Source organism: Rutilus rutilus, assembly GCF_951802725.1.
Source record: "Rutilus rutilus genome assembly, chromosome: 4".
Taxonomy (NCBI): Eukaryota; Metazoa; Chordata; class Actinopteri; order Cypriniformes; family Leuciscidae; genus Rutilus; species Rutilus rutilus.
In genome coordinates this window covers 41,222,973-41,234,830 of record NC_140212.1, presented here as the reverse complement: position 1 = coordinate 41,234,830, position 11,858 = coordinate 41,222,973, and the positions used below count along the sequence as shown (strand labels likewise).

The 11,858-nt window shown below is 37.8% G+C and overlaps 1 protein-coding gene across 1 annotated transcript in view; it reads left to right on the top strand.

Annotated features, from left to right (window-relative positions):
• The window catches only part of LOC311289266 (uncharacterized protein), a 29,582-nt gene extending 23,676 nt beyond the window's left edge, over positions 1–5,906 (top strand). The window contains exons 6-10 of the mRNA XM_084407102.1: positions 57–222; positions 3,229–3,446; positions 3,768–4,040; positions 4,182–4,288; positions 4,700–5,906. Of these exons, the coding sequence (XP_084263228.1) occupies positions 57–222; positions 3,229–3,446; positions 3,768–4,040; positions 4,182–4,288; positions 4,700–4,917 (982 nt within the window). The 3' untranslated portion in view covers positions 4,918–5,906. The remainder of the gene's footprint in view (positions 1–56; positions 223–3,228; positions 3,447–3,767; positions 4,041–4,181; positions 4,289–4,699) is intronic.
• The last annotated feature ends 5,952 nt before the right edge of the window (positions 5,907–11,858 follow it).

Genomic DNA, 11,858 nt, shown 5'->3' with positions numbered 1-11,858 from the left:
ATGTAATGTTTATGAACTTTATGTACTGAATGTGATTACTTTTATTTTTTAAACAGAGCTGATGCACAGCTGTACAGCGGCCATTTTGACATTGTGCAGGATGATGACAAGATAATCAGCGTTAACTCGGATCATCAGAGTGCTCTTTATCATGCTGTAACACAAGCAACTGGCAGCAAGATGGAGGACGCATTGATGCTACGCAAGAGAGTGCAAAATGAGGTGAGTACACTTAATTTGTCTACGATTTCTTCATGGGATAATGTGTGCCAGATTTTAGTTGAAGATATGCTCAGATTTACTGATGTACTAAAATCACTAGCTGTTTGTCAGACAGACAGAATGACCAACCTATAGATCACTTTATTCATCCCAGAGGAAAAATCACAAAGAAGTCATCACTACTCAGAAGTTTATTACCAGGTTACCTTTTAGGAAAATACAAAAGCATAAAATGTGGGTTATTAGCCAGCCCAGCTGACGTCACCTCCTGATGAAATATGAAACATTATTCCTTTATAAGAAATAAAACACTCAGGGGGTGAAGTAATAGGTAAATAATCAATAACTGGGTGGAGTGATGAAAGCAGAGTTATTGTTACCACCCCAATTATTATTTTCTCCTAACAGCACGTCCCCAAGCGTGCTATTCTTCTTAAGCTGCGTTCACACTCCCAGCGACACAATACCATTCACTTCAATGGCGATTTGTGACCATTGGCGACCAGATGGGGCGTGTCCAGTGTTGCAACAAAGTTGAAATCTGTTCAAATTTATGCAAATGAAGATCGACTATCAGGTGCGACAACCAATTCAGGAGCGAGTGAAGTCAGTGGAGCGCACGTGATCCGTCACTCTTTAGTGCCGAGTCCTACCGAGGCAAGATGAATGAGAAGCTCATTTTAGTAGAAACTGTCCTATAATTTATGTTATCTCTCAGTGTATATATGGTGGTACTCGCAGTGCTGACTACGAGCCTGAATGGTTTCGTGAACCCAGACCGGAATTTGCTGCATTTAAATAGCCACAGTGGCAAAGAGCACTCGCTGTTTTTCGTTCATCTTTAATATTATGCAATTTATTTACTGATTTAAGTTTAGACTTTTCCTTCCAAAATGTTTGTTTGTAGAGGCAAAACAAAAACTGATTTGTCATCTACAACATGGAGTAACATCCATGAATATCAGTCACAAACATTACTAGGCAATCAGTAGTGGGAACGCCCACTAGCGACCTCAACGCCAGTTAATAAGATAATTAAGTGATTAATTGAACATTAATGACAAACACCTGCTGCTAAGAAGCTGAATCACTGAAGGAAAAATAAATGTTTTGTTACCATTGTTGAGGTTTGAATGTAAGTGTCTCCGTTTTTACACAAAAAATATTGAATATTTATATTTATATTATATTTGAAAAACTGATCTCTTCTCTTTTCAGTGTCAATGTATTACAGTGATTTTGATTTCACAACAGTTGTATTTGTATACTACATGTTTATTCATTAATGCCACAAATTCACTATTATTTGCTTTAAATCAGTCTTCAAGAGAAAACAGTGCATTTAAACCACTTTAACGCAGACATCTTAACCCCATCTGCTTTTTCATCAATCTCTTTCTTTATCAATATATAAATGTTCTTTTAAAACACTATTGCAGTTGCTGAAAAATATTTAGTTTCAAAGCCCAACCACAGGAAATGCTAATCACCATAATATTGGCTTCAAATGAAATTTATTTTCAATAAACCATCAAAATTACCTTGCTAAACCTCTGTAAATTCTCAATAAGGACTTTTGTACACATTTTGCACACATTTGGCAATCTTGTTTGTAGTGAGTATGGTAATGCAGTTTTAATGTTCAATGTACTACTTTTTCTTGTTCTTGTTGTTCCTCAATGATTCTGCTTGTTAAAAAGGGCAAAACATTTTTTTAAACATTTAAAAATTATATTCTTAATATTTTTTATTTTTGTCTTTTATGTTTTAGCCTATATTTCTCCATATTAATTACCGTCTGAGTAATTCTGAGTCTTGAACTATAAACTCTCAAGTGTTGGCTTTTGAGTTATGTTTTCTATTCAGAATGACTTATGAACAGCAACCTTTTTTTTATTTTGGGTATATCATTAATGCATCACTTGCCAAAATTGGGGGTAAGGGGTTAAGGAGTGTTTGTCACTAATGCTCAATCATCACTTAATTACCTGATTAACTGCAGGTGCTTCAGGGACCGTTTACACAACACCATTTTAAACTTAAAATGTAAAACTTTATATGGTTTTTGGCCATTCATTTTAATTTACGACAACAACATTTTTGGGTCCTGAAAACACAAGCTTTTGAAAGCAGGTTTTAAAGTGCAAGTTTTTGAACGAACGTGAATTTGCAAAAACGGTGATGTCATGTGCATACATATTACGTGTTCAGTGTTTTCTTTACAACATGACATTGCCAACTACTTGCCAGGCATGAATAATACAGCGTTTTTAATCATTTTCGTGGATCCGTGTGAATGGGGATCGTTTTGACAACATTGTCGTCTGTACACGAAAAACACAAAGGAAAAACGTTTCCGTTTATAGTACATCGTTGTCATGTAAACATACCCTCAGTGTTACTGTTTACACTGTAGATTGGACCTATATAGACATCAAGTAGTGTACATTTAACACTGAGGATTTTGCTGTGTAGAATGTGGAGATGTTAATAAAAATTAAGTTTAAAGAATGTTTCAAGAACATAATAATGTCCTGAAAATTTCCAATAACATTAAGAAAACATTTTCATCATTCCCATAACCAAAACATAATGTTTAGAAAACGTTCTTTGAACAAACATTCGTCAGCTGGGTAGCACGTTTGCCTCACACCTCTGGGATTGGAGGATTGATTCCCGTCTCTGCCCTGTGTGTGCAGAGTTTGCATGCTCTCCCCGGGACTCTGGTTTTCTCCCCCAGTCTAAATTCATGCGTTGCTGACTGATTGGCATCTCTAAATTCTCTGTAGTGTGTGAATGTGTATGTGATCGTGCCCTGCGGAGGGTTTGCACGGTGTCCCATGCCTTGAGCCCCCAGTGTCCTGGGATAGGCTTCAGGCTTCCCGCAACCCTGTGTAGGATAAGTGGTAGAGAAAAAAGACTGATGAAAATCCCATTCCTGACCAATCATTGTACAGATGATCAGTATTGTGTTTAATCTCACAATCTTAATTCTTTTCTCATTAGATCCAGACAAACCTTGAATTGTACAAACCCCTGCTTATTCTCCAGAGAGGATACGACTTCTGCCACAAAAACCCCAGGATATACAACATAACTGGAGGAATTAGAAAGGAGACAGATGGTGCACTGCAGAAATACTTACAGAGTGTTAAATTCATCAGAAGTGACGAACGTATCCTCATCAGAATGTACCATCTTGGATTTGTTGGTGAATATAACAGGTAAAGTTTCTGATCGCTGAAGCTGTTATTTATTCACAACACAATAGGACTGTGTCTGGAGATCCACAAAGGAAATAGAGAAGATTTACCTGATACACTAAATATACAGTATATATATATATATATAATTTAGGTATTGAAAAATAGTATTCATAATCAGGAGTGTCATTTGTCCATTTATTTGATTCCACACAGCAACAGAATCTAGAGGAAGATCATATCCTCACCTGACCTCTAAATCAGCTTACTAGTTTAAATAAGCAGATTTCATGCTAATTTCATTCTATCAAATTATCAGTAACTCTCATTCTGTCTGGACAGTGTTCAAAGTGCTCGGAGGTCCAGTAAGAACAACACAGGGACACTCAACACGAGCCATATTCCACCCAAGGACTCCATCAGACGAGCTCTGACGTTCATAGAAAACCCAAACTCAGAGAGCGAGTTTAAAAATAAAAACCCTGAGCTTCATCAACTGATCAGCAGCATAAAGACTGACAATAATGGACAGAACCTGATTGCCATGGAGGTTCTGGGACAAGATCACAGACGAGCTTTAACTACGGGCCCAAGCAGCCGCTCACAGATGGCCAGGTAACGTTCACAGTTACGGACCAAATCCTCATCCAGAATTCCAATGAACACTACAGGAATCTGTAGCAATATTTAACATTGAATATTTTAGGTACAGCATCACAAAAGGTTAAATCTGTTTTTAACATTTGTTTTTTACAGGAAACTTCTAGCAGACTCAATGATTAGTGGAGACGTGGAGCTTCTGCTGAAACACTCCATGATTCTTCATCATCCGTTTACTTCACAAAAGCTCAGAGAAGCTCTAGGTAAGAAACTTTTGAGGTGTTAATCCTGTAAAACACATGTATAGATATATAAACTACCCTCCAGCAGATACTGTGATGTTTCAGGGTGTTTATGGTAGATATGATAATGCAGGAGCTTTTATGGTGAAAATGTAATCTTTGACCAATTGTTATTAATCTCTAAGATAAACATACATGTGAAATGTCATTACTTTGAAGAATTTGAAGGAGGTCTTAAAGGGATAATTAAATTACTATTTTATTTTATATTGTACAGCACTTTAGTCAGCCTTGTTTCTGTCAATAAATGTGCTTTAGAAATAAACTGAACTGAAGAGAATACTAAATGTAAAGCATAACACGACTGATAGTCTGAGATTAACAGAGCAGTCATTCTGCTGCACTTGATAATATTCTTGTGTGTAATTCCAGGTGACAGCGTTCTGTCTCAGAGCTGCGTTTTGTCGGATGAAGGCATCCGAGGCTACTATAAAGCAGGATACCAAAACCTGGTGTCGCAGTACAGCCGCGTGGGAATCCTGGATCAGACGCAGCGCGAGCGTCTGGATGAGTGGGTGAATCAGGACCGGCACGAGGACACCAACACTGAGGAGTACGGAAAACTTCTGCAGGGATTACAGGGGAAATGAACAAGTGTTCTCTTCTACACCTCATGATGAAGATGGTGGTGATGGCTATGGAAAGTAGCAAATGATTGATCTCTACCCCTAAAATCGCATTCACCAAAAAAAAAAAAAAAAAAAAAAGCATTTTAGCAAATCTATTGGTGATCATTTTGGTAATTGAAAGCACTTATTTCTAGAAGTGATAGAATAAGAGCATTTAAAACTCAAAATCAGTAAAAATGTCTAGAAACATTGTGTTCTATTGGAAAAAGTACAATATGATTATTGTAGTTACTTCAGTTTTCATGGTAATAATGTTTTAATGAGTGTGTTTGAGGTTTAAACATGTAGAACATTGAGTTCAAAACAGAGGAATGGTGTTGAGTGAATAAATTACAAAAATATATAACAGTGATGAAATCCAAATGCAATTTTTCAGCTTCTCCTCAGTAGACTGATGTAAACACTGCTCTGTAGTGTAGAACAGGAACATGCCCAATCTGATGATCATTACAAGTGAAATAACACACTGTGAAATCATATTACTTTAAATCATATAATTCTTTATAATTAGTGAAATGAAGGAAGTTTTTTAATAATCAAAATTTTACACATGTAAAACATTTTGAAGATGATTATGGTGAAGATGATGGCTATAGAAAATAGGAAACAATTGATCTCTGGCCATAAAAAAAAGTAAAGATGACTTGTTCTATTGGTGATCATTTTGGTCATTTAAGCATTTATTTCTAGGAAGGAGTGATAGAATAAGAGCATTTAAAACTCAGAATCAGTAAAAACATGTCTAGAAAGATTGTGTTCTATTAAAAACTTACTTGTATTTTACTTTAAATCATATAATTCTTCATAATCAGTGAAATGAGTTTTTAATCATCTAAATTTGTCAAATGTAAAATGTTTTGTTACTAATCTGCATGATGCTGGTGAATGGATTTATACTTATAACTGATCAAATTTTCTAAAACTTTTGCCAATAAAATTTGATTATTTTACTTGTGTGCCTTTTTCATTCTTAAACATGAGGTTATCACTCATTATCAAATAAGATACACACTAAAGATAAGATAAATTACTAAACACATGGTGGAATTGATCAAATATACAAAGTAAGAATGAAAAATAAAAGGGACCGTAATTGATAAATGAAGTTTATGTCACGTTTTTACTTTGGAGGCATTTAAATAATCTGACTAATAAATCAAATAAACACAAAAAGATTACAGAACTTAACATTAATGGTAATAGTATAACCGATCGTGCCACTATGGCTGATGAATTAAATTAATATTTTGTACAATCTGTTGAAGAATTAACAAAAGAATTCCAGCCTGTCAATCATTCATTGAGAGTCACCTCAACAGATTCCTTTTATATTAAAGAGGTGTCGGATACAAAAGTTGCAGAAATAATTAATAAACTTTCAAATTCCAAGTCTGATGACATTTTTAGGATGAATAGTTGTTTTCTTAAAAAGTATAAGGATGATCTTGTCAAACCATTGACCCATCTTGTTAATCTTTCCATAAGAACCAGTACATTTCCCAGTGCATGGAAACAAGGAATAATCATCCCTGTGTTCAGAAGTGGTAGCCAAGACTCAATGAGTAACTATTGCCCTATATCGATTTTACCAGTTTTATCTAAAATAATTGAAAAAGTTGTAGTAGTGCAACTGAGTGACCATTTAGAAGCCAGACAGCTACTCCATCCTCACCAGTTTGGGTTTAGACCAGGTTATTCAACAGAAATAGCAAACTGCTGTTTAATTGAAAATGTAAAAAAAGTCCCTGGACAAGGGCAATGTGGTGGGAGCTGTATTTATTGACCTTAAAAAGGCATTCGATACGGTCAATCATAGTCTGCTTTTATCTAAAATGTTACATTTTAATTTCTCAAATGAGGCAGTGTTGCAACCAAATGCATAGGTTCTGTATACAACCGAGCAATAAAAATTATGGATAAAAAACCAATACGCCACCATCACTGTACCATCCTTAAGAAATATCATTTAATGAATTTTGAGAGCTTTAGCAATTTTTGCTTTCTTAAATTAATTCACAAGTGCATTAATCATTTAGCACCTGAGCCACTAAGTTCATTGAGAGACAAAGCAGCACTTGAGTCACTAGGAGTTTCACAAATCATGACTGTAAAATACCATACTGCAGGACCACCTTTGGTCAGACGACCTTCTCTGTGAAGAGTTCCAAACTCTGGAACTCATTACCATCTGACATCAAGACTGTACTGGACTTTAAAGTGTTTACTTACAGGCTAAAAAAATGGTTAAAAACAAACCAAAAGTGTACTCATTTTTAATTATTGTAAGTAGGTAAGAGTTGTATATGATATGCATGTTTATATATTTTTTTTTTTTTTTTTTTTTTTTTTTTTGAGGTAGTGTAGTATGTACATTTTATGGGAAAATATAATGGGTAAATTTTATTGTGTATAAAGGCCCAACCAGGGACAGGAGTTGTTTATATATCATGTTTATATTGTTTTAAATTGAAATAATTAAGTATGTAAATTCTATTGCGTCTAAAAGCCCAACCAGGGACAGGAGTTAAAAAATTAGCATTTGCTATAAACTTTTTATGCAGCACTTCAGTGACAAGCTTGCTTTGACACTATGGGCCCTATTTTAACGATCTGAAACGCAAGTGTCAAGCGCAAATGCAAGTAACTTTGTGGGCGGGTCTTGGGCGCTGTTGCTATTTTCCCGGCGGGATAAATGACTCTTGCGCCCGGCGCAAATCTAAAAGGGGTTGGTCTAAAGTAGTTTCATTATTCATAGGTGTGGTTTGGGCGTAACGTGAAGTAAACCAATCAGAGCGACATCTCACATTCCCTTTAAGAGCAGGCGCGCTTGTTCTAAAGCGGATTTCTATTATAACGGCGGATTTGCCAGGCGCATGACAGGAGCGGTTCAAGGCCGAGGAGACCGACGTTCCCGTCAGGGATGTTGGGATGGAGAAACACACCCAAATTAAATTCAGTTAAACAGGCGTATGATAATTTGGGTAAATGTGTAAGCTAGATGTATGCTTTTATAATAAAATGTCTATCTATCTATCTATCTATCGTAATAATGTATGATTTGCAAAAATGATAACTGCTGCGTCTGTGTGTAGATGAGAGAATCAAAGTGTATGCGCATTGTGCACACGCTACATTGATTAAGGCCAAGCATGCGCCCTTAAAATAGCATATGAATAACATGCGCAACGCGTCACTGACTTTAAATAGTTTTTTTCGATAAGTGGCGCAATTGTTTTCTAAACCTGTAAAATAGCATGAGGGAACGTTTGCGCCGGAACACGCCTCATCTTTGCGCTGAACCGCCCCGGGGAGCGCAAGTGTATTTCTTAGTTAACCGACGTGCGTCTGTGGAGGGAAAAGTCCGCTTTGCGCGGGTGCAAAATAGGAGTGATACATGCGTCCGTGTACAAAGTCAATTGCGCTGGGTGCAAGATAGGGCCCTCTGTTTGTTTGCATTGTCCCTGTCAAATAAATAAAATAATTAAAAATCACTCTATAATCCCCATTTGTACTTGGTTATAAATGTAACTTATTACATAGCTAATTAAAATAAAGCTAGCGCAAGTTCTGCCAGGGAGACTCAATCATTTACGTCACTAATTGCCTCTTCAACTACCCATTCATTTTCTTGCTGTAGCATAAAAGGGCAGCACTTACTCATATCTGAGTCCGCAGATGCTGTTGCTCCAGCCACCACCTTCCTCCCCACCACCACTAAGACGGATCTTCTCCTCCATCCCCCCCCATCACGACCACCCAGGTGTCCACCATCACCATCCCCAACATCACTAAATGGGCTCTCCTCTCCAACCTGAAGTCTTCAAGACGCCCTCCCTTCCATCCACCCCACCACCACCAGATGGCCCCCTTCATCGCCTCGGGGGGTGAGCGGCGCCCCTGCCTTCATCTTCAGTCAGCAGTCGCTGATTCAATACCCCTGGAATTCGAGTCATGAACGGGGCCTCCGCCAAAGAATTTGATTGCTTGCTGAGCTCATTAATAAATGTCTATGCTACAGCATTAATTCTCCCGAGTCTTTCTGGCAGAACTGTATATTTAGTGCTGCAATATTGCTATAGTTTACAATCCACTGTCTGTATATACTGTACAAGTGGACAACCTTAATCCTCATTGTGTGGTTTGGAAGACTTGTTTTTGGTTAAAATAGAAGTCTCTATCTTGCGATAACGGATTGGGCCGCTCTGGTGTTATTCTGGTTGAAAAAGTGGCACATAAACCGTCTGGAGTTGAAGGCGGTATCTTTGGCCCTAGAAGCTTTTCGGTCGCAGTTGGAGCAGCAACATGTACTGATTCGAATCGACAACACGTCTGTGGTTTCGTACATAAATCGCCAGGGCGGCGTGCACTCCAGAGGTCTGGAAAATACAAAAATATACATATTTAAAACTTTATAACAGTGAACGTGCGTCGACCGCGACCGGAAGCCAGTTATTTTCGTTTATAAAGTCTTAAATATGTATATTTTTATGACAAAACCGCACGGATTACCCTCGGAAGGCCTTCGTTTATCCCCCTGGAGCCAGATGGATTACTTTTGTGGAGGATGCATGCTCATTTGCGGACTTCAACGAGCTGGACCCCATTGCTTCACATTATAACCACTGAAAGATCTAAGACATTTTCTAAAATAACTGAAAATGTGTTCGTCTGAAAAATTTTTTATATATGCATCTCGAACGGCTTGAGGGTGAGTAAATCATGGGCTAAATATCATTTTTGGGCGAACTATCCCTTTAAAGGGACACTGTGGAGAAATTGTGTTTTTGTCAAACAGCGACCCCTAGAGTCGCTGTGGAATACTTGCACTGTCGTGAGATATTGAAAACTGTTCTCATGATAATCGCAAGAATCAACGTCAACAGCGTCGTCTGATATCCCTCAGGACTACGTGATAAATACACCTCGCAAACTAGTTCGTGAAGCAAGCTAGGCAATAAAACATAACGCAAAAAACACGTAAGAGAACGAGTGTTTGTTGTCTGTTAACAGCTCTGATAATCGAAAGCTAGCTAGACATATGTGGAAATTATTGGACTGGTCTAATTATCAGCAATGGATGAATGAACAGCATGTAAAAAAATGACATACTACAAGCAAGCGCAACAACATACAACAGAAAGCAAACAAGTTTACAAATAAGAGATTTATTTACTGGCCACTTCATGCGTTTTCTCAGATCGGATAGCTATCAGATTTATCAAAACGATTCCATTTACACCTGGTCACATAAATGTGTTTTTGCGAAACGGATTTAAATCCGATCTTCAATTCTCGTGCTATATGCAGATTTAATGGAGTGCACGTCACCAAAAGCAACAGATATGAGCTGCATTTTATTGATCATCAGCTAAAATTTCAAAATCAAAGACCGCAATAAGAGAGAGCAGCAACAGCCCTGGTAAGATCATTTCGTTTCTTTACTTTTAATGATGATGATGATGATTGTGTGTTAAGCATCTGCGACTTACTTTCACTTTGATTTGCGATAGTTTGCACGTTGGCTTAATGAATAGATGCTCAGCTTCTCATCTGCGGTGATGCGTGTTCCAGCGCGTCGTCATATCTGGCAATAACATTACATATAGCCTATAACACGCTCTCAAATGTTTTTTTTATTATTTATTTTTTAGCATTTTTGGGAGGAGTACAATTTACATATGTGGTTTCAACAACCAGATGCATTTACACTTGTTCAGCTTCATCTGGAATGGGTCTCAGTCCTCCTCCTGAAGTGGTTTGAGCGATCGGATTCAAATCCGTCTTGAATGCGTTTCGGAGGGCATTTACACCTGTTTTTTTCACGATCGGATAGCTATCCGATCTGAGAAAACGCATGAAGTGGCCAGGTCTAAACACAACAGCCCCCATGACAAAAACATACGCACGAAAGCCGAAAACAAACGCTGGTTGGCATCTCACGTCCGAATTTGAGGAAGTGGTGGGGGAAGTGACGTATGCCGTAAAGCAGTCGAATTTTGTAGTTCTTTTTGTGCTCTGGTTACTACCCGAACCCCGAAGTTACATAGTGCCAGTAAAAGCGATACAGACCCCGTCAGGCTATGGCAGACGTGTTATTCAACCTATTGTAAGTCGATGTACCATCACAAGGGTCTTGGAAATATATTATGAAGGTTGAAAAGTTACACGGTGTGGCTTTAATTTACAGTACTACTAAGAGCAGTAGCCAAAATCTATATGATTAGTGACTCCAGTTATGAGCTTGAGACACGGACAACTTTACGTGTGACATGAACAAGATTTTATTAACTAGTCTAAACACTTAACTACTCTAACATACACACACATACATGCATACAGTTTACCAAGGGGAAGAGAGCTGAAGCAGAATACAGGAAAGCAAGAAGTTATAGCATTGTTTGAAATTCAGCAGATCAACAGCCTTGAGCAAACCATCAGTTTAGTTGGTTAATTAGGATACTTAATGTATCAAATAATGAGACTAAGTTTGATACTTGCATGTCTCGCCCATTTTGAATTAAACTGTCCTGATGCAATTTGTTGAGGCCCCAGTTGATCTTTGCTGATGTGGTCTTGATGAGAGAGAACCAGTGGTAGTCAGAGTATCTTTGGTGAATGGAAAGACAAGGCCGCAGCCTGGCACAAACTTGGAGGGTCCTTAGGAACTTCTAGTTCAGCATCATCTTCACGTCAGCATTTCAGAAAGGGACTAAGAGAGAGTTAAGAGAGCTGATCTTGTGTTTTTAAAGTGTGAAGAAGTCACACCCTCTGGAGGTGTGTCAGCCAATGAGAAGATTTCCCTTTGTAGGGAAATTTTTACGACGTATTGTTCCAGCAGGGCATTTGAACATTGGATGGGATGTTTAACACAAGAATTTTTAAGATGCTTATAATACTAATGC